The sequence below is a fragment of the Adiantum capillus-veneris genome, chromosome 27 (genome assembly GCF_014529385.1).
Source record: "Adiantum capillus-veneris isolate H3 chromosome 27, ASM1452938v2, whole genome shotgun sequence".
Taxonomy (NCBI): domain Eukaryota; kingdom Viridiplantae; phylum Streptophyta; class Polypodiopsida; order Polypodiales; family Pteridaceae; genus Adiantum; species Adiantum capillus-veneris.
The window spans coordinates 33,891,813-33,915,334 of NC_140957.1; the positions used below are offsets into that span (position 1 = coordinate 33,891,813).

A 23,522-nucleotide genomic window follows, 5' to 3' on the forward strand; every position below is an offset into this window, starting at 1 on the left:
TTTCTGCCGATAATACGTAGAGAATGTGTGTGGTTGATGTACTTGCCGGCCGTGTCGGGATGCCGAGCTTTGCCAAAGCTTCAAAAGAGGGAGGGGAGGGTACCCACTGTGGGTACCGTCCCCTAGTTATTGAAAAAAAAACTTGGCCACTAACCCCCAATGGGGTTGGGCGCCCGTCGGGTGTGAAATTGGAGTTGCTCACCGGCTCGTATGATGCTCATCTCCGCCTGCTACATGCACGAGAGTTGGTCCCCACGCCGGCGCGATGCCGTAGAGCCCGCAAGGGCGTAGCTTGGTGCAGGTCGCCGACAGGCGGCTTCTCCTTGCAAGGGATGTTGCCCATGCCTTCGGGCTTGTCGTCCTCCTCACAGGGGTGAGCTCCAAGCACCCTTGACCCCGACATGCAAAAAAGAATGCAAAATTGTGTAGCTCCCCTCCTCCACAACTGTGCCTTTCCCAAAAAAAGGAACCTTGCTCTTGATACCAATGTTAGACAAGGGGAACTAGAACCTAGGAGTCCACCTCCCAACCACCCACTATATAGCATGGCTCCTAGCCCTTTGCCCTAGTTGGAATCCCTTTCCACACTACCTAGCCCGGCCTTGCCGTTGTCCTGACACGCAGGATCAATAGAAGAAGTACGCTGATGAGAAATGTCGGCAAGGTACCTTTGAGGAAGGGGAGGAAGTATTTTTACGTGTACCAGAGCATTCAAAAAGTCTGAAAACTAGGCCAACACCTAAATTATCTCTGATTTACGTACGCATCATCATGTACGTCAACAAGCTTTAATCAAGTGGAAAGATCGACCTGAGGAAGGTGCCACTTGGGAAAACATTATTGCTCTTAAGAAGAAGTTTTCCACTTTTGTTTTTGAGGACGAAAACTCTTCCTTAAGGGGGGAGTAGTGTCAGGACAAGGGCAAGGCCAAGGAGACGGACTGGGCCAGGGGTCAGGCTAGGCAGTGTGGACAAGGGGATCCGTCTAGGGCAAGAGGCTAGGAGCTTGCCTTTATATTGGGAGGTTGGGAGGAGGATCCTAGGTCTAGTCACCCAAGTTCTTACACTCCAAGTCTTCGCAAGAGAGAAAGCATAGATAGAGAGAGATAGACAGGGATCCTCGAAAGCAAGAGAGAGCAAAAGACCACCGCCTTCAAAAGTTGGCACGGATGAGCCAAAGAAAGAAGGCGGTTGTGTGGAAGGAGAGACAGACAAGGGGGCTATTAGCTGCACCATACCATGAGCAACAAACAGAGAGAGCGAAGCAGTGCGCAGGCTGTTCACCAGCACCAGGCTGGGCTCCAAGTCTCTACTAGAGAGAAAGCATAGACATGGAGCCTCGCAAGCCCGCTCGCAAGCAAGAGAGAGCAAAAGACCACCACCTTCAAAAGTCGGCATGGATGAGCCATAAAAAGAAGGCGGATGTGTGAAAGGACAGAGAGACAGGGGGTTGTTAGCTGCACGACACCATGCCCTCACATGGCTGCGGCCCACCTTGCCACATGCAATGCATTGCCCATTAGTGTGTCTCCTTCATCCCATTTGAAAAAGGAACAATAATCAAAATACCCCTCTAATTTGTGAAAATTTTCAAAATACCCCTCAAATTTTAAAAATTCTCAAAATGCTCCGTATAGTTTGTCATAATTTTCCAAAATGCCCTTCAAATTTCTCAAATTTCCAAAAATACCCCTAGTTGTGAGATTTCCAAAGATAAAAAAACTTGTAGCTTCTCATGAGAAGACCGATTGTCTATCAATACAAGATGCTAAAACTAGAATTTGAGCTTGTTATGTAGGGTTTGGAAATGAATTGTTTCATTATTTTTAGACATAATTGCCTTTTCGAGAGGTGATTTGTGACAAATTACATTCTAAGCATTCAAACACGGATCTGACTTGTCAAAAAGGAATAAAGTTTAGAAAATCTTGAATAATCCAACCAAAATAGATACAAGGATATTTTGGAAATTTTTGAAATATGAGGGGTATTTTGGGAATTTCCATAAATTAGAGGGGTATTTTGGTAATTTTCCCTTTTAAAAAAAGCCCCAGCATCCTCGACAGAACCCTCCAGGACTTTTTCGAAAACGTGCACACATAGGCATCATACAAGACCAAAGAGTGTTTCATCGCAGCTCAACCTTCACGTTGACCGAATATTAAATGAGCCCGTCCTTTCAAGGCCGTAGCCTGTGAGTACCCCTCTCGCTCTCGCACTTCATCTCTGATTCATCGCGGGCTGTAGCCTGTGGGTGAGAGCATATTAAGATCATGGCGGACTTGGTGGGCGTTGGCGGTGCCTTAGTGGGCATCATCAGCAAGATCATTCAGCAATGCGAGCAGAGGACGGAGAATGCTCAGGTCATGCAGGAGCTCCACAGCTTCTTGCAAAGCCTCCAGGATTACATCCAGCAAACCCAGGAGAAGGCGCTGGTGCTCCGCAACAACAGTGCTGTATGGGCTTTAGGTAATTAACCGGGCCTCAAGGGAAAATTGTCTTGTGCACATAGCTATAGGTATAGGTCGTCTGCAGAAGCTCATGTTGTTGAATATTTTAGGGAAACATAAGGCTTTGGCATTTCCCCCACCAATTAGATCACCATTTGGAAGGAAAATGTCAAGAAACTTCTTGTGTCAGAGTATAATGACCTGTACTGCTCCTGAATCGTGTTAATTGATCACGATTTGGCAGGTGCCCTGCAAGAGGACTTGGAAAATGCTATCTTAATGGCGAGTAAAATCTTGAACAAGGGCTTTGTGCGCTCTCTTTGGGATGCTAACAAGATCCAGTCCAGACTACAAGTGCTTCGTGATCGCGTCATGACGTCTTTCCAAACCAGGCTTTCTGTGGCTGCACTTGATGTAATGTTTTGTTGTAATCATTATGAAGTTCTGCACATCTGAAACCTCACTTTCCGAAGAGTGATGTCATCATGAGCGCTTGCTAGGCGAGCCTATTGCATGCTGGCTCCCATGCAAGAGTTCATGATGTTGACTTTGGGAAAGGAAATAGAAGAGGAAAGGGTTTCCCACTTTCCGAAGTGTGATGTCGTATGAGCTCTTGCAGGTGAACCTACCACATGCTGGCTCCTGTGCAAAGACTTCATGAAGTTGAATTTTGGAAGGATGGGAACGGGTTTTGCACAAGGGCAGATGTCCACAACCTTTTTTTAACAGATTATAAGGATCACTTAACCTTCTTTCATTACATCAGGTGGCTATTGAAGGCAAGCAGGCTCAGGATGCTTTCCAAGAAGCTATGCTGAAGGTGAACAAAGAACTGCAGGAGAGCTGTTTCTCCACCTCTATCTCTCTAAAGCAAGAGCAGCACGTGGCTCTTCGAAAAGAATTAAGGCAAGCCCTGCAGCCCATAACTATAGCACTGGAGTCTCACAGTCATAGGATTGAGGCGGCGGTGTCCATTATACACAGTTTACAACCGCAGACCAGCGACGCAGAGAAGTTTTTTGAGGATGTATGTGCTCTCTCTTAAACCCTTACTATTTAGTACTGCGTTAAGCCTTGACTGATTGATGTTAAATGTAGGTTTTGGCGGCATTAGGTGGTTCATCAGTTAAGAATCAGGGTGATGCTGCAAGCAGGAGCAACTCCTCAAGCAGGCCTGTGACACATGCCAGTGGCAGTGCCAAACGAAGCCCCAGTTTGGTCAAGTGGTACGAAGATCCCGTCACATGGGAAATCATGTGTGACCCTGTCAAGGCAACTGATGGCCACACCTATGACAGGTGGACGATACTGAGGAAACCTTGCCACATGGCTATGAGCCCTTTCCGACCAGACGACCTACGCCCTTTCCACATTGCAACAGATGATATTGATGTACGGAGTCGCTTGTTTCACAAGTTCCCTGAGCAGGAATCCCAGTTTCGGGCGAAGCGTGCTGCATATAGAGATTCTGCCTTGCATGAGGCCCAGCTTGGGCACTTTGCTGATTCTGTGAGCATGCTCAGGCATGTCCTGGACTGGGCTCCTCACGATGTTGAGTGTAGCGAAAAACTACAGTACGTCCAACGCCAAATGAGAGCAGCAAGTGGCAAGTTAATCCCATCAACAGGTAATTTTCTCCTGAAAACAACCATGATCATGAATTATCTATTTTTCTTAACTTTCTTCATGGCATTATGTGCCATGAAGAAACAATCACATAGCCTTGCCTTAGGTAGGCCAGTAAGAATGTCTTTTTTTGTTTTGCAAAGCGCACTCGACTGATCACTAAAGCATGCCAAATAGATGTGCATAAACTGATGACCCTTACTACATCAACAAACATCTAGATGCACCATTTAGGAGATAGGTGCATATAATATGTCCGTTTAAAGCGTATTATACGTACACCGTATAACGTGCAATGCAACTTGGGACATGTCCCTTTAGACCTAATACAATTGTGTGTATCTACTCAATTAATGATGCTGCTGTGTGGTGGCAGATGATGCTAACCTGTTTGCAAGAGAAGTTGATCAGAGCCGGCAGGATGCCAACACCAGCAGCTCGGCTACAACAGTTCAGCCGCGGCATTTGTATCCTTCCCACCTGGACAGTGCCAGGAGCAACAGACACTTGCTTTTGTTGTCCCCAGATGGTCTCTCTTGTAGCTTTCGCAACACTGCTGCTACTGTAGAATCAGATAATGTAGGTGCTGCAATCGCGGATATGGCAGTGCCTGTACGTGATGAGCTACTACGATTAACAACCCTCTTTTACTTTGAGATCACCATAGAGGAGCTCGATGGGAACAATGTAGTAGGCCTGGGCTTCACAGGCTCAGAGAGCTTTCGCAACAACTTTTTGCCTGGGCGCTATCCTAACTCTTGCGGCTTAAACCACGTCGGGGATCATGGTTACATCTTTGCTGATGGCAGGCAGCAGGGAGGAGTGGACCAATGTATAATTGCAAGGAAGGGTGATACAATGGGTGCTGGTATCCACCATGGCCATGAAGAGATATTCTTTGTGTATAATGGCTCTCTCATAGCTGTAATCACCAATACACTGTCAGGTAGGGTAATGCCCATTGTGGCTCTTGGGTCGCCAAGGGCATGTGTTAAGGTGGCATTTAATGATTCTGCATTCTGTCCAGAGCAAAGGCCATCCAGGCTAGTTATCTCTGATCCTAATTTCCAGGACAGCAATATAGTGTCTCTCTCTCCCGATGGCCTCATCGCTCAGTATATCGCACAGCCAGTGCCACCCCAAACAATTGCGGAACTTCCAGCAGTTTCTTTTCAAGCAAATTGCGTTGCATGCTTCCGACATCCCAGTCAGAGCTACTACTTTGAGCTCACTGTAATAAACAAAGGTGATTGTGGCTACATAGCCATAGGTTTCGTTCAGCAAAATTTCTTCCAAGCATACAAGCAGCCTGGATGGTATCGCAACTCTTGTGCATATCATGGGGATGACGGTAACCTGTTCTTTGGATCCTCAGCTGTGGCAGACAGGTTTGGCCCGACCTTTTCTACTGGGGATACTATTGGTGCTGGCATTGACCATGCTTCTAACACCATTTTTTTCATAAAAAATGGGAAGAAGGTGGGTCATACGAGCAGGCTGAGGATGTCATGCGCTCTTTTTCCCATCATTGGATTGCATAGCCCAGATGAGGTGGTGTCTCTCAACTTTGGTCACGCTCCTTTTTCCTTCGATACTAGTATACTAGCAACGAGCAGCCTGAATGGTATCTAAACTCGTGTGGCTATCATGGGAATGATGGTAGGTTGTACACAATGGGAGTGTAGTTTGGCCCGACCTTCTCCAATCCGGATGTCATTGGTGCCGGTATGGACCACTCCAGCAACACCATTTTCTTTGCAAAAATTGGATGCCTAGTAGGAGACACAAGGCAGATGAATATTTCATATGCTCTGTGTCCAATAATTGGATTACATAGCACAAATGAGAAGGTGCATCTCAACTTTGGTCAAGCTCAATTTTCCTTTTGACACTTCTCAATTGCATTGAAATGCCTTTTTTTTTTTTCCTTGCCTTCACATCACAGGTGAAGACATAGTGGGGGTTTCTATTTGGAATGTTTTTCTGGAAGTGTCGATTAAATTTATGGAAGCTTTTACTGAACTTTTGCCAAATGGAAGTAGAGCACCTACTGCAATTCTCATGGTGAGGCATATTGGAGGCTCCTACTTAATCCAAATTTCACAACACTTCTATTTCAAAGTATTAGGTCTCTCCAATCTTGAAAAAATAAATAGCCCTTTGAAACATCTTAACTGCCTAAGTGAAAGGTGAGTTTAGGAAATGAAAAGACCTATGAAGGTGGAAGGTCAAAAGACCTTGTGTTCATATAAAGAGGTGGTCAACATCACATTGTATAATCCCACACATAAAATTGAAGTTGCTTGTTGTTTGTAAAATTCTTGTCTCCATTTAACCGGCTAGTCTTGATTTTCAACCGGCTCAAGGCAAACCTTTCCTGAACATTGTCTTGGAGAGAGTGGTTATCATTCATATAGAATTATGGGTGTAAAATCAATTTAGATGAACCGAGTTTCCATGACCTCCTCCATGGCAAATAACCACTAGCCAAATCAACTCTAACATCGGTGGCTTTGAGGTCACAGTTGGCTAGCGACACATTCACAATCCGCAATAAGGGAGACATTCAACAAGTAGTAGCATCCATGGCACAAAAATACAGTAGTCGTCAAGAGAGACGTCTGACAAAGGGGAAAAGGGGATATTGAGAGAGAATAATTTGCACTAAAAGGAGAAATTGTTGAGAGTGATGTAACAAGAAAAGGAAGTAACCAAATAGTAATAGACAAAGCTACCAAAGGTAAAGTAACAAAGAAGCAAAAGATCACCAAAGTCAAGGAGTGGCGAAAAGTAAGGGATGTGAGTAATAGTAGTGCTTCTTGTTGTAGTAGTCATAAAAAAAGCTCTGCTATGATGAAAATATACAAGGGCAGCAACAAAGAAGGGCTCCTAAGACCAGGAAATATAAAGAATAGAGGAAAGGAAAAATGTGGGTTCTTCTATCAATTAACCATCGAGCATTGAAGTTAGTGAGGATGATAAGCAAAAGAAGCATATATATGTAGAAGAAATAACAAGTTGGCATTAGAAGCGGATAAGCTTACCTACTCGTGAAGATTTATTGTAGCCATTCACATGGAGTAGTGGTTGATGGAGACTCTTTGGCAAAAACTTATATTAAGAGTTTTTCTATTGTATTTTTATGTTAAGTAATAGATTCAAAGTTAGAATCATCATAGTTTATCTATGTAAGTGCCTCATTTAACTTTGTATAGTTAAATAAAATACCAAATAGGAACTATAGGTGCAATAAATGACATCTTATGGTCTTAGGGCCATAGGATACTCTATATATTATTGTTTAGATTTTTTAATTGTTTGTGAACATAGAGCATAGAGGGTTTTTCTCACTACCATAGAGGATATCATATGGCCTTGGGGCCACAGGGTCTCAATATTTACGTAGAGGATTTCTTCCTAGCATAAAGGGTACCTTGTGGCCCTAGGTCCATAGGGTGCAAACATAGATCATAGAGGATTTCTTACTAGCACAGAGAGCACCCTATGGCCTATGATTTGAAGAGAGAAGTGAATGCTATCTTTGTGAAACATACAAATTTCTTTGAAGGAGAGGTGCAAAGGTACTTAAAAGAACATGAGAGGGTTGAGGGACATATGGCCAATATGCATGGAACATGTAATGAGGGTCTCTTGCAGTATGATATGAGTTCTCAAGAGGGTTCATTTCATGAGAAGGAAGACGTGGAAGGTATGATTCTTTTGGATGAAGCTTTGGAGGGGTTTCGAGATACATATGAGAAGGATACTCAACAACTTGACTTAGGACAACAACTTGACGATGATTCTTTTAATCGGTGTAAATGTGTCTTACAAGATTTTTCTTATGATGATGTAGAACTTATGGTTATTATGAATGATGATTTAAAAGGGCTTCAAGCTCTTTATGACAGGGACATTCAACAACATAATTGGGTATTGGATGTAAAGCAAGATGTAAAGCAAAGAGAACATGAAGATGATGAAGAACTTATGATGCTACTAGATGAGGCTCTAGAGGATTTTATGCCTACTAGAGAAGCTATGCATGAAGATGATGAAGAACATGAAGATGATGAAGAACTATGATGCTATTAGATGAGGCTCTAGAGGATTTTATGCCTACTAGAGAAGCTATGCATGCAACATTCGCGGTATCAAATGAGATGGTGGACATAATGCAACTCAATGGTTCACTCATGCATGCTGTTGTTTTTGAAATCATAGGGACTAAATTCATTTCACCGATGGATTCTATGATGGGGCTATGGGACTACTTTTTGCTAGCCTATGATGCAAGATGTGATGTGATATTGATCAAATAAAAACTCCAAACGCTCATGGAATCATTATGCCCTTTGATCCAAGTGAGAACTTCAATGTACACGATTACATGGAACTTTGTGGTATGGTGGTATGTATGCTACATGACATTTTGAGACCACTGCATCGGTGCAATTGGGATTGAGGCTACACCTAATCTTCAGGCACACACACAAGAGTTTTGAGTTGATCTTTGTTCTTTTTCAAAGTGAAGCTTTCATGGATGGAGTTTTTTTCTTTTTGAGTGTGTTTTTAGCTTCAAATATTCTACGACTTGCTTGATTTTGCTATGAATCCTCATAGTCAGAGGCCCGGCGTTTTTCTAGCCGCACTACACACTTCTTGACATCAGATTTGGTGAACCCAATGCGAAGGAGGATAGGGTGAGGGTTTGTGAGTTTGGGAAATCAAAGGTAAATTATGTAGTTATAGAAAGTTTTATCATGTGCACGGTCTCCATACAATATGCATGTCACTAAAATCAAGCAAATGGAAGAAGCAGTAGAAATTGCATTACAAGCAATGTATGAGGGATGCAGTACCTTTTATGGTTATGATCCTAGAGGATATCTTGAGTGCCATGTAAGGGATATGAGGCTTCAAGGGGTTCCACAAGGATTGATTATTGTTTCCTTTGCAAGATTAGTAATTCGAGAGCTTATTGAGCAAATCCAAGACCTTATATGGGAATATGAAGACAGTTTGGAATGACTTTGAAGAAGCCATTAAGAAGGAATATAACACTCTTTTAGATGAAATGGGAAAATCCCACAACTTTGGGACTGATTTTAATGCCTATGGATTCCTATTTCCCATTTGAATTGGGAAAATTTCATTTATTTTGGGAAAGTTATAGATAAGTTTTTTGTTGAGGACTTGTGTTACATTAGACAAAGAGATAGAGTCTCAAGAAAATGGTGCTGTTGAGAAACACCTTTTTTTGTCCCATCCAAAATTGTATTTTCACGTTGGTGTTAATTGATACTTTATAAAACATACATAGACACGGATAACAAGAAAAACATTATATGAAAATGAAATGCTATTCAGTTTCTCTTATTAAGCTAGTTTGTGCTTTCTCCACAACATTGGATGGGATTTTAATTGCTTCTGCAAGTCTTCCACCCCTTAAAGTCCATGACCACACAACTGCATCAACACACTCCCAACACTTTGGGTCAGCAAGATTGCAGCACCAATTCTTTTTCCATTAACCCTCATATTGTTCTTGGATTGTGGGTTTTTTTTCCGATGTTTTGGTGCCCAATATTGAATGAAAACTTTCTTGTAGTTAAGAGATGAGTTGTCTACATCAACATCTGACTTTGCAACTCCTAGCCATATTGGATATTCTGGATTCTGGATATGCGGGTCTCACAAGAACAAGATCCCCTTTCCTTACATCAATTTGAGGCGTAAAAGCTTCCTGAGGCCTTGCACTTTGAGGACCAACATAATGATCATTCAATTCTTCATATCCTTGAAACTCATCTATGTCTTCCTCTATCTACTGCATTCGATGACTCCATGTAGTCTTTGGCCAAAATGATGTATATTCACCAGTTTGTTTATTGGTTGGTTGTTCAAGCTCACTAATTATTTTTTGCCAATATAATAACTGGCTCCATGTATTTTGTAGAATCGTGCTCCTTTCCCTTTAGTAGAGTCCATCTTTTCCAAAATTCAAGATATGTCTTAATCCCTTGATTAACAAGCGGACTATCCCTCACATAGTCTGCTATAGGAACCACATCTGGACAGCCTACTGGCAATTTTGGTTTCCCTTGATCATCTTTTTTTCACAACTCAATTCGTGACTCCCTCGGCATCTAATCAGGTGATTGGGGTGAATTTTGTACTGCATTACTAGGATTTCACCTTGCATAAAGAAACAAAATTGAAGTGGCTTAGAGCGTCCAATAACAGCATCTTGTCCATCACACATGTACCCTTTAATAAAGGATTTGAAGTCAGGAACTTGCCTCATCAGTAATGGTGTTGGAGCTGAGCTTTCAAATTTTGTGAAAATGTTCCATCAAATGTGGAAAAGTGTATCTCATTCTTGTTCGCAATCTCTCTGAGAACCTGCTAAACATTGCATCTATGTCCTCATGTGTATGACCCACCATTAAGAATCCCAAATGCACGGTTTCGAAAACACCTTTTGCTACTAGCAAGGATAAGTATGCAAATAAATATCAATTCTTATTCTCTCTTGCCCAATTATCTAGCTGTAGCAAAAGATTCTCAGGCAATTTTTGAAACACGGGAGTGGACACGGTACCCACAACACATTGAGAGGAGGCTGATTGTAAGTTAGCAATCTCTTCATTGCATCCTTCAATAGCCAATTGGTGGTGTTACTGCTGCTGATGCATTCCTCTCATGCTCTTTCATCATTCTGTTTTGGTAGTCTAGAGCTGTCCTTCAATTCAATGCATTGAACAATGTTACATTGCTATGTGGCATACCATCATGGCATAAATCTCTTAGCCCATGGTTTTCTGTTCTTTCCAAATTTTGTAAGCATAATGCAAGGGAGCCAATTGTAGCATTCGGATCTAAAGGCCATAGAACATTCAAATGACCATACATCACATGACCATGCCCATGCGTTATCATACGTGTTAAAGATACTTGCAACTGATATGCATCCGCGTATCTTTTGAGTTCACCCGCAATCTAGGTATTGCTGTCTTTTTTTGGTCCATTTTATCATGTATAATGCATAAATACTTATCCTTTTGTGTTTGCAAGAACTTACGCCAGGTGTATTACATATTTCTACAACTTTATTGTTGCATCATGTGAATTCTATGTTCATCCTTCAAACGTGAAATCAGCTCATCATCCTTTGTTGACTCTAGTTGAGACTTTATCCAACTTACATACAACACATTTGGAGAACTCACTTGTTTTTTACAAGGTCACATTAGCAAACTCTGTATTCCAAACCGTATTGAATGTAGTGCTAGACATTGGCTTGAGACTAATACTCTCGAGTGTTTTATTGACATCATGTAAGATGTCTATTTGCTTGTACGTGTTTGGTATTGCCAGCAAGGTTTCCTTGGTACCATTTTCCATAGTTCTACTCTTATGTGGCTATTCATTGAGTTTTCATCTACAAAAGAGCGCATCAATGCCCTTCCCATTTCTGTATGGTCTCTTCCTTTTCTTATGACACCATCATTACCATGCACTAAGCGTCGAACCCCATTTCCAAATTGTTCACGGTAATGATAAAATGAAGTTTTTGGAATGCCATGAATTTTGTGCCAAGATCTACTACAGACCTCATTGTGATTAAAAGAAAATACATAGAAAGTCTTTGTAGTTGTTTTGTTCTCACACGAAACAGTTAACATTGTATCATACACATAGTTGGTTCTATTTTGCAAACTTTGTCCCCAAAACTCATTGTGCATAGCCATGACCTTATCTCTATTGGCATATTGACAACACCTCATAGAACAACAATATATGGTTGAAACAAGCTGGACAAATGATATGGATGCTTGATTGGATCTCTTAGAAGGTTTCACAGACATTTTTGGCTTCCTATTTATAAAGAAATATTTTTGTTTTTTTGAAATAGGCTCTGCCATACGAGTTGATTCAATGCATGTATCTTGTAATGTGTCACTAGCATGTAAATCCTCATATCGTAACAACGCTTTTCCATCCATAGTTGTCACTTTCTTGATAGGACAACAAACCAAATTGATGTTTCATACTTCAGATTGTGTAGAAATAGTAGCCTCACAAGCATAGGATGTTTCAATACCAATACCGATGTTATCTTCACCTAGCTCACCAAAGTTTACGGAATCAAATGGACACACATAGATGACAACCCCTTCGGCTACTACATGTGACAACCCCTTCGGCTACTACATGTGTGTTGATTTCATCCCAAAGTTGAACCCTTTTATCCTTCCAAACCTCCCTATAGCTCTTTTCATTAGATTGTGCCTCCAATGCTCCCATTCCTTTGTGAGTCTCAGACATAGAAACCCCTTTGTACTGTAACTCATTCATATGTTGTAGCAACCCAATACTCCATTTCAAAATACTGTGAAAAGCATCTCCCATTGTCAATGTATCCATTGTTGGGAATGGAATGAGTGCTTTCTCCTGAAAACACAAATCAACTGATACCGATACAGTGCCTTCCCCAATAAGCATGCTTGAGCAATATGTGTTTGGGTTTGTCTCACATACACTCCCAAGGGCAACCTTTTGTGTGGCTACAAACATGCATACTCTATCACCTTGATTAAAATCCATACCTGGAAGAAGGTTTCAACAAATATGTGTTAAGAAAAACATCACAAAGTCATTTCATTGTGAGTATATATGTAGGTGTTTCATGATAAATATATATTCACAGGGCACTCTACGTGGTTGTTTCATGATGGGTATATAGAATCCTATTGACTTAGGGCCATCGGATTCTATATGTAGGTGGTTCACAATGAGTATGTATTCATCCTATGGCCTTAGGGCCATAAGATTATTTATGTAGGTATTTTGTGTTGAGTATATATAAATCATATGTTTTATACAGGTGATTTGTGTTGAGTAAATATACATCCTATGGCCTGAGGGCCATAGGGCACTATATGTAGTTGTCTCATGATGGGTACATAACATCCTGTGGACTTAGCACCATAGGATTCTATATGTAGGTGTTTCACGATGCATATGCACACATCCAAGGTCATAGGATTCTATATGTAGGTGGTTCACGATGAGTATGTATACATTCTATGGCCTTAGGGCCATAAGATGCTTTATGTAGGTGTTTTGTGTTGAGTATATATAAATCATATGGCCTTTAGTCCATATGATGTTTTATGCAGGTCTTTTGTGCCAAGTAAATATACATCCTATGGCCTGAGGGCCATACGACACTATATGTAGTTGTTTCATGACGGGTATATAAATCTTGTGGCCTTAGGGCCATAGGATGCTATATGTAGTTATTTCATGATGAGTATGTATACATCCTATGGCCTTAAGGCCATAGGGAACTATATGTAGTTGTCTCATGATGGGTATATAGCATCCCATGGCCCTAAGGCTATATGTAGTTGTTTCACAATGCGTATGTGTAGGTGGTTCATGATGAGTATGTATACATCCTATAAGGACATAAGATGCTATATGAGTATGTATACACTCTATGGATTTAAGGCCATAGAGTACTACAAGTAGGTGTTTCACGATGAGTTTGTATACATCCTATGGACTTAGAGCCACAGGATGCTATATGTAGGTGGTTCATGAGGAAACATGTAGGTGTTTAATAATGAGTATGTATACATCCTTTGGACTTAGGGTCATATGATGCTTTATGTAGGTGTTTGTGTTGACATCATATGGTCGTACGACGTTTCAGACACTACATGGGTTGTGTCATGACAAGTATATATACATCCTATAGCCTCAGGGCACTATATGTAGTTATTTCATGATGTATATACATATATATATATATATTCTATGGCCTCAAGGCCATAGGGCACTATAAGTAGTTGTTCCATGATGAGTATACAACATCCTATGGCCCTAGGATCGTAGGATGCTTTATGTAGGTGTCTTGTGCTGAGTATATATATGTCCTATGGCCTTTAGCCCATATGATGTTTTATGCAGGTGTTTTGTGTATAGTAAGTATACATTCTATGGCCTCAATGTCATAGGGAAATGTATGTATTTGATTAATGATAGGTGTCTCATGATGAGTATGTATACATCCTATGGCCTTAGGTCCATAGGATGCTATATGTAGGTGTCTTGATATGATTATATATATACATCCTATGGCCTTAGGTCCATAGGGCCCTATACATAGGTGTTTCATGATGAGTATATGAACATCCTACGGCCCAAAGGCCATAGGATGCTATATGTTGATGTCTCTAGCTAAGTATCTTTTGGATTATGACCACTCAAGACTATCTATTCGTGTTTTGTGGTGAGTTATATATGCATCCTATGGATTTTGGGCCATAGGGTGCTATATTTAGCGATTTCAAAAAGCTAGAGCCCGCTAGCACATAAGGGGGTACGTATGAGTAGCAAGATATGCCACGTGGCGCATCCACATCGATTGATCCTATGACATGTGGCGCATCCAAAACCATTGATTATATCTAGATACCGTGTCTCAAGTAGTCCCATGGATGTACATCCATATGATATGGTTACGTCTTTGAAGGGAAATAAAAAACGACGGTATGCATGTATCGCATGATCAAATGTGTGATCAAATTGCGTATATGCACCTTTACAACCCTTTTTGCAAACGCGCACTAGCACCTTTGAAACCCATTCTAGTATATGACCTCCTGATTTAAATACTATTTGTATAAATATGTGTATGTTGTATGTATGCTCACACTTTCAAAACACACTTGCAACTAGTGTACAATTGCATGTGCAAAAAAAGCTAAAAATTTTGAATTTTTTTTCTTGCTTACCCCAAATTTTTCCAAAATTAGTTTTTAAGTCTCCTGGTCAACATTGCACCAAAAAATAGCACACTTTTTTCGAGCGAAAATTCTCTAATTTTGATTGCTTTTTAGTGTATTTTGCAGTATGCAATTTTTGGTCCCGAGACGGTGATTTCAACCATGGGTATCATTCCACTCGTAGCAAGAAGATACAGACACTGAAAAGATCTCACGCCAACTTTTTGAAAAGTTTCCATAATTCTTCCCCCCCCCCGAAAAGCTCTTTCAATTTCCAATCCACTGGTATGACTTTCCCACTAAGAAAACGATTCTAAACCCTTCAAAATTCAAAATAAAGAAGAGCGGTAAGTTTAAGTTTAAAATTTGAAATTCAAAATTTGAATTTTGAATTAACAAAATTAACTAACCTTATCTCTGTCTCTCTTTCTTTCTTTTCGAAACCCTACATGTGCTATCTCTGTCGTGCGTCCTCCCTGCGTATCCTCTACTTTCTCGAACAACGCTCTTTGCGAGCTCCCTACGCCTCTCCGAACGCCCTCCCTTTGCCTCCTCTGCTCTCTCGAACAACGCTCCCTGCACACCCCTTGCGTCTCTCCCAAACGCCCTCCCTCTTTGTGCCTCTCTCGAATGGCTCATTTGCGCCCCTTCTGCCGCGTGCCCTCCCTACGCCTCGAAGCGCCTCCTTTCTCGAATGAGCAGCGCCCCTATGTCACCCTTGCTGCACCTCTTCTCCCAAACAAACAGAGGTGCCCTTTGCCGAACAAATAGCCGCCCTTTGCCGCCCTTTGCCGCCCTCCGTGCGCCTTCTCTCAAGAATGCAGTACCTCACGACATCAAACGCCTCCCTGAGCCTCGCTCAAACGCCAAGCGTCCTATGGCACCGCCTCTTCCGTCATATGTCTTCCTCCCTATGCCTCTCTCCCAAACACGGCAGTGCCTCACGGCAACGCTAACATGTAAGATCAATCTTTCTTTGTATATTTATTTACCTCTCTATTAAAAAAAATAGTAAAATAGTAAAGAACTAACCTTTGTATTGTACGCGTTTTGTTGATGTAGAGAGGTCCTAGAAAGAGAAGATGTGGTAGGGGGTGCGTGAATGACAATGTTACAGGGTAAACCGGTAGATATTCACGCCCAAATTTGACAAAAGACCGCCTGCTATATGAATGAGGAGAGATGAGAACAGGGAGAAAAATAATTATTTGGATTGAGAGAGAAAAGAGGGAAAAAGAGACAAACAGAGGAGAGGAAGCTGAGAGAGAGGGAGGAGAGGTAATTAGGTCAAATAAACAATTTATATCCGAGAGAGAGAGAGAGAGAGAGAGAGAGAGAGAGAGAGAGAGAGAGAGAGAGAGAGAGAGAGAGAGAGAGAGAGAGAGAGAGAGAGAGAGAGAGAGAGAGAGAGAGAGCACCTTGTGCCGTTGGGGCCATAGGGTGTCAACATAGAGCATAGAGGGGATTTTAGTAGCATCGAGGACACCACGACCTTGGGCCATAGGGTGTCAATGTAGAGCATTTATGTTTTTTTTTAAAATTGGCATGGAGGATGACACCTTGTTGTCGTAAAGCAATAGGAGACAAACATAGAGCAATGGTGGTTTCTTCTTAGCATGGAGGACAACGGCCATAAGATGCCAAGATAGAGCATGGAGAGTTTTCCCTAGTATACAAAAAACTCCACGGCCATAAAAAGAGCACCCTTGGCCATAGGTTGCAAAAAAACCCTCATGAAGGGTTTCTTCTGAACATAGAGGGCACCTTGTGGCCTTGGGGCCATAGAATGCCAATATAGAGCATAGAGAGGTTCTTACCAGCAAAGAGGGGATCCTATGGCCTTCAGGTCACAGCCAAGGGAGGTCATCTAATAAAAATGTAACCTATCACGTGAGTGCAACATAAGGGTATTTAAAGTTCTTGAAACCTACATAAATATATATACAAAAGGGCACTTACAGATTTTAAAAGAAAAGGGTATATTATATTTCTAATAAAATTCACAAATAAGGGGTTTTACAAACATGTCTTGAACGCACGTGATATGGTAGTTTTACACATAGTGAACCCCCCGAGGGCCACAGGGTACCATATAGAGAATAGAGAGGTTCTTACTAGCATAGAGCGGACCCTATGGCCTTTACGCAAAATGATGCCAATATAGAGCATGGAGAGGTTCTTACTAGAATAGAGGGGACCCTATGGCCTTCAAGCCACATGGTGCCAATATAGAGCAAATAGTGTTTTTTACTGGCATATAGAGCACCCTAGGCCATTGGTTGTCAAAAATTCATCATAAAGGGTTTCTTCAAATTGAAAACATAGAGGGCACCTTGTGGCCCTTGGGGCCATAGGATGTCAATATGGAGCATAGAGAGGTTATTACTAACATAGAGGGGACCCTATGGCCTTCAGGACTTAGGGTGCATGCCAATATAGAGCAAATAGTGCTTTGTACAGACATAGAGAGCACTCTATGGCCCTCGGGCCATAGGTTGCCAAACCAATGAGGGTTTTTTGGAAACAATGAGGGCACCTTGTGGCCTTGGGGCCATAGGATGTCAATATAGAGCATAGATCATAGAGCATAGAGAGCTTCTTACTAGCATAAAGGAAACCCTATGGCCTTTTGGCCACAGGGTGCCAATATAGAGTAAACAGAGGTGCTTACTAGCATAGAGGGGACCCTATGGCCTTCAGCCCACAAGGTCTCCTCAATATAGAGAAAATAGTGTTTTTTATAGACATGGAAAACACCCTATGGCCCTGGGGCCATAAGTTGTCAAAAAACCATCATGAAGGGTTTCTTCAAAACATAGAGGCCACCTTGTGGCTTTGAGGCCATAGGATGTCAATGTAGAGCATAGAGAGGTTCTTACTAGCATATAGGGGACCCTATGTTCTTCAGGCCATAGGGTGCCAATATAGAGCAAATAATGCTTTTTTTTAGTAGCATAGAGAGGCACACACAGGCAATTTTGTCATTTTGTGCAGAATTTATGTCAGTGCAAATTTTTGTATAGCAGGTGCCTTACAGTCTTCTACGGTTTGTGCTGTATAGCACGTGTTGTTCCCGCTCCGTTTCTCCTCTTTTTGGGCAGTTTTCACATCAGGTGCAGCATTTACCATGGCTGACAACAACACATATGTGTTCAAGATGTTTGCTGTTGAGGATAGGTTGGATGGGGACAATTACCCTATGTGGGCTTATATGATGCAACACGTTCTCGTGTCAAAGGGCGTCTGGAATATTGTGCAGGGCATTGATGTACGTCCTGGTTCTGAGGATGTAGGCGATGTTGAGGATATTGCAGGTCTTGCTGTAAGGATTGTTGCTATTAGAATTGTCTTGCCTATGACAAAACAAGCTCGTTGGGATGCAAAGGATGCGCAGGCTTATGCATTGATTGCGTTGTCTATGAAGCGCACCATTGTTCCTCACATCCATTCAGCAAAATCTGCAAAACAGGCTTGGGATATTCTAGCAGGTCTTTATGCAAGCCGCAATGAGGCTAAAATTGCTTTGTTGCGTAAAGAGCTGGAGTCAAAGATTATGCATGAGGAAGATGATATGGACACTTTCCTTACTGGTGTCAAGGATATTAGTGAGAAATTTATTTCTGCAGGTGAAGTCATTTTAGACAGTTCCCTTGTGCAGATTGTTCTTGATGCCTTACCAGATTCCAACTAGACTTTTGCTAGTACTTGGAGACTGATGACCCAAGGAAATCCTGAAGTTGTCAAGTTTGATTCATTATGCACATTGCTATTGCAAGTCACTTTACAAAAAAAACAGGACTAGGCAGCGTGCAATTGAACAAGCTTTTATTACTTCTCAAAGAAAGGGTGGTAACAACAATGTAGCCACTTCTTATGGTTCCGCTGCGAGTGGCAAAAATTATGTTCCTAATGCTTCTGCTGGCAGCACTTCATCTGGCAATTCTAGTGATAAGGGAAAAAAGAAGATGCGTTGCCATTATTGTAAAGCCAATGATCACTTGATCAAGTTGTGTCCTAAGTTGAAGGCCAAAGAGGCTAAGAAGAAAGAGGGTGGTTCCACTGCAAATGCTGGTTCCACTACAAATGCAGCCATTGTTGAGTCTTCTGTGAAAGGAGACTGTGTTGCTGATGTTGATGTAGAATGGGCTTTCAGCGCAAAGTGCACTTACAATCCTGTTGTCCATGATGCATGCTTGTCAGTTGCTGCAGATTCACATGTGTGGCATTTCGATAGTGGTGCTACAAAGCATATTACCTCACATTGTGAATTGTTTACCTCTCTCGAGTCTATCCCTCATGGAAATTCAGTCACTTGTGCCAACAATGCCTCTTATCCAGTTCAGGGAGTTGGAAATATTGTACTTACTGCGGCAAATTGCAGTTCCTTCACAATTGTTGATGCACTTTATGTACCTAGGATCAAGAAGAATCTCTTGTTTGTATCCGTACTTGCTAGACTTGGACTTGTAGTCAAATTTGTGGATGACAGATATACAGTTCATGATCTCAGTTTTGGTGATGAAATTGTTGCATCTGGCCTTTTGTGATGTGGGCTGTATAAGCTCACTTTGTATGACAAGTGTGGAATTTTTTTTGCAAATGCTGTTGCAGATTCAAGGGCTATTTCAGATGCAAAACTTTGGCATGCACATTTTGGTCATCTGAATTTTGCCAGTTTGCTGCGTTTGCAGAAATTTGATATGGTTGCATCTTTGCCGCCTCTTGAAGCACCTGTCAAACATGTTTTTGAACGCTATATTTTGAGTAGGATGTAGCGTTCTAAGTTTCCGAAGGATTGTTCAATCTGGGCCATATGCAGGTTGCAGCTTGTGCATAGTGATGTTTGTGGGCCCATGCAAACTCCATCCTTGGGTAATTACCTTTACTTTGTGACTTTCGTTGATGATTACTCTAGGCATGCATGGATATTTCCACTAAAACAGAAGTCCAAAGTTTTTATTTGCTTCAAACAATTTCTGGATATGACTGAAAATTTCTCAAAATGTACTATGGGAATCCTCCGTTCCGATTGAGGGGGGGAGTATATGTCTCATGAATTCAATGCATTTCTAGCTAATCGTGGGATAAAACACCAATGTACAGTGCCTAATACACCTCAGAAAAATGGTGTTGCTGAGAGGAAAAATAGGTCACTTAGAAAAATGGCACGATTTATGGTTAAAAGTCAAGCTTTTTCCGCATTCTTTTTGGCTTGAGGCCATCATGTGTTCCACTTATGTACTAAAGTGGTGTCCTACGAAAGCTTTACAGTCTATTACTCCATATGAAACATGGCATGATAGAAAGCCTTCTATTGAGCACATGCGTGTTTTTGGTTGTTTGGCATATGCTTTGGTGCCACAAACACAACGCAAAAAATTGGATGATAAGGCTGTCAAATGTATTTTTGTTGGTTATTTTGCTGAAAGCAAAGGTTACAGGTTGTATCATCTGCAAACAAAGCGTATTCTGGTTTCACAAGATGTAGTGTTTGTGGAAGATTCTATTCAGCCCTTGTTATCATGTACTAGAGACAGTAATGTAAGCTCACAGGATATTTATGACACTTTGTTTCCTCTTTTTAGTGGTGTAAGTTTGAATGTAAATTTCAATGAGGCAAAAGTACATCTTATGGGGGTATTGAGGCTGATGTACATGATGTACTTGATGAGGAAAGGGTTGAAAATGAGCAGGCTAGAGGTATGCCAAAATGGCTGGTGCACACTTTGTGTGACAGTCAATTGGATTCACCTTTGTTTAGTCGTACTTGTTCTGGCTCTCGCCATGCATCCTATGCATGAGATTGTTATGCTTTGGCTGTGTCTAGCTTACATGATGTTGAGTAGCCTCTGTGTTTTGTTGAAGCACAGAATTCAGAAAATTGGATGGCTGCTATGCAATCAAAATATGATGCACTAATAGAAAATGACACATGGACTTTATGTGATTTGCCTCCTGCCAAAAAGGCCATTGGTACGAAGTGGTTTTACAAGTTGAAATGCAAGCCGGATGGTGAGATTGATCGCCATAAGGCTTGACTTGTTGCAAAGTGTTATGCACAACAAAAAGCCGTAGATTATGAAGAGAATTTTGGTCCCACTTGTCGTATGACTACTGTGTGCATTGGCAGCTCATTTTCGTTGGGATGTACATCAATCAGACATTGTTACTGCTTTCTTGAATGGTGACATATTTGAGGAATTTTATGTAACACAGCCTCGCGGTTTTGTCATAAACAGACAAGAGGACAAAGTGTGCAAATGTAACAAGGCTTTGTATGGGTTGAAGCAATATCCTCGTGCTTGGTATGAGAAAGCTGACACTCATTTGGTCAAACAAGGATTTCGTAACAGTCCCCAACAGAAAGCACATTGTATGTAAAGCATGAGGGTGATGTATGTCTCATCGTGGTTCTTTATGTTGATGATTTGCTGATCACTGGACCAAATGAGAGACATATTGCTGAATTTAAGGCTGATTTGAATGCTACTTTTGAGATGAAAGATTTGGGGGTGTTGCATCATTACTTGGGTATACAGTTTAAGTAGTGTGATGGTGGTATTTCCTTGTGTCAAAGAAGTTACATAGAGACATTGCTATGTAAGTTTGGACTTGAAGATTGCAAACCTATTGCCACTCCCATGGAAACAGGTTTGAAGTTGAGTCTAAATGATGATGGCGATCCTACTGATGTCACTCTTTACCAAACTGCTATTGGCTGCCTCATTTATGTATGCAACACGAGGCCAGATATTCAGTTTGCAGTCTCACAGATCAACAGATTTATGCATATCCCAGGGTCTAAGCATTGGCAGGCTGTCAAGAGGATTTTCCACTACCTTAGTGGCACTTTACATCTTGTCTTGTTTTATCCCAAGGGGGGATCATTTCCGCCAGACTTACATGCTTTTTCGGACTCAAATTGGGCTCTTTGTTTTGACACGCAAGTGTCCACAAGTGGTTTTTGTTTCATGCTTGGCAGTTCATGTGTATCATGGTTGAGCAAGAAGCAACCTACTGTGGCCACTTCGAGTTGTGAGGATGAGTACAGTGCAGTCTTCAAAGCTACGGTTGAGTGTGTATGGCTCAAACGCCTTATGGCTGATTTGGGTGTTGGACAGGACACTGCCACACCATAGCATGTATGGTTAAGAAAGGATTGGAAGATTTTGTATCAATTGTGAAAGATGACAAGTACAAACGTTATGTATGGCTGAAAATTATGACACCAAAAAGAGCACCCATTTTTGTATCCGGTTGCTACATTCCTCATCATGATTCTCCCTTTTATGCTTGCATGGATAGAGATCAACCATTTTCTGATTTGGAAGAGGACATTGCTTATTTCAAAGGTGAAGGTGATGTTATTGTATTTGGGGATATGAATGCTCGCACAAAAACATTGCAACATGATACTCAACAATTTGATATGCCATACATTTCAAGGGAGTTGGAGGAAGTTCACTTGTATGATCGTACTTCAATGGATGAGAAAGAGCCGGATCACTATGGAAAGTTACTTTTACACATGTGTAATAGCACGGGTATGCTCATTGCCAATGGTGTATCTTTGTGGAGTGGAACCAATGGATTTACATGTAGGAGACATAATGGGGATAGTGTGATTGACTATATGCTACTCTCTGAAGCCATCATGTATCGCATAAAGAGTTTTATGTTTGGTCAATGGACCCCGGAATCCGACCATTGCACCTTATGTATTGACCTTTCATGTGGAGAAGCAACTAAGCATGATAATCTCAACCAAAGGAAAGAGAAGTTATCACTATGTATGGATTTCAAACGGGCACCAATGTACATTGAAATGGTTGAGCAAAAATTATGGATGAAAAAGCTTCAATGTGATGCACCATTGGAAACTAAATGGGAAGCTTTCAAGAAAGCTATTTGTTCTTGTGTGGAAGAATTCTTTTCCATAAAGCATCTCCATGGTATCAACAAAGATAGATCACACAAAAGGTGGTTTGATAAAGAATGTCAAGATGCTCGAAAGTCCAAGATAAAGCTTGATGCAACTATGGACAAAGACAACTATCAAAGTCATTTGCATACATACAAGGCATTGATTCAAAAGAAGAGGAGGAGATGGGAAGTAAAGCAACAAGAATTTCAAGTCCAAGAAAAGGCACATGCATGTGGAAGATTTTGGAGAAACTTGAGAGGCAAGCGGGTTGAGAATTTTGGTAACTTGAGTCTAGTGGATATGTACACACATTGTAGGCAATTATATGAGCAAGCAAATACTGAAAAAATGTCATTTTATGGTTCACTCCCATGTATGCCGTCTTTTTTTACTATTGAGGATGTATGCGGTGGGCTTGAAAAGTTGGCCACTAACAAAGCGGGAGATCTTCAAGGTATCAAGCCGGAGATGATCAAATGGATGGGAGATTTTATCCATGAGTGGATGTGTGATATGTTCAACCTTGCACTTCAACATGGTATGCCTTATGATTGGAGTACTAATTGGGTTAAGCCTTTGCATAAAGGAGGGGATGTAAAGAATGTAAGCAACTACCAGACTATAATGATTGGGTCTCTTATGGAAAAGTTGTTTGGGTGCATAATGGAGATGAAATTGAGTGATTGGGCTGAAGAGAATGACAAGCGTGCAAAGGGACAAGCGG

At 41.4% G+C, this 23,522-nt stretch overlaps 1 protein-coding gene and 1 pseudogene across 3 annotated transcripts; one reads left to right on the forward strand and one right to left on the reverse strand.

Moving 5' to 3' along the window:
* The window catches only part of LOC147421748 (uncharacterized), a 197,228-nt pseudogene that overhangs the window by 137,803 nt on the left and 35,903 nt on the right, over positions 1-23,522 (reverse strand).
* On the forward strand, positions 2,176-6,346 carry LOC147421749 (uncharacterized). 3 transcript variants are annotated; one of them, XR_015186819.1, is made up of 6 exons: positions 2,176-2,468; positions 2,694-2,863; positions 3,216-3,476; positions 3,548-4,076; positions 4,452-5,925; positions 6,021-6,346. XR_015186819.1 is itself a non-coding variant. In XM_086503395.1 (5 exons), exons 1-5 carry the CDS (start codon positions 2,273-2,275, stop codon positions 5,705-5,707), a joined length of 2,412 nt encoding a protein of 803 aa, XP_086359521.1. In that variant the 5' UTR covers positions 2,176-2,272; the 3' UTR covers positions 5,708-5,970. The 3 variants fall into 3 exon arrangements, 2 of the variants coding, with proteins under 2 accessions (XP_086359521.1, XP_086359522.1); XM_086503395.1 differs by lacking the exon at positions 6,021-6,346 and having other exon boundaries at positions 4,452-5,970; XM_086503396.1 differs by lacking the exons at positions 2,694-2,863; positions 6,021-6,346 and having other exon boundaries at positions 2,336-2,468; positions 4,452-5,970.

Bases quoted from the DNA above. Each gene is read 5' to 3' on its own strand.
- LOC147421749 (XM_086503395.1), top strand. From the start codon at position 2,273: ATGGCGGACTTGGTGGGCGTTGGCGGTGCCTTAGTGGGCATCATCAGC. The intron at 2,469-2,693 runs GTAATTAACCGG...ACGATTTGGCAG, and splicing joins CAGTGCTGTATGGGCTTTAG to GTGCCCTGCAAGAGGACTTG. The intron at 4,077-4,451 runs GTAATTTTCTCC...GTGTGGTGGCAG, and splicing joins CAAGTTAATCCCATCAACAG to ATGATGCTAACCTGTTTGCA.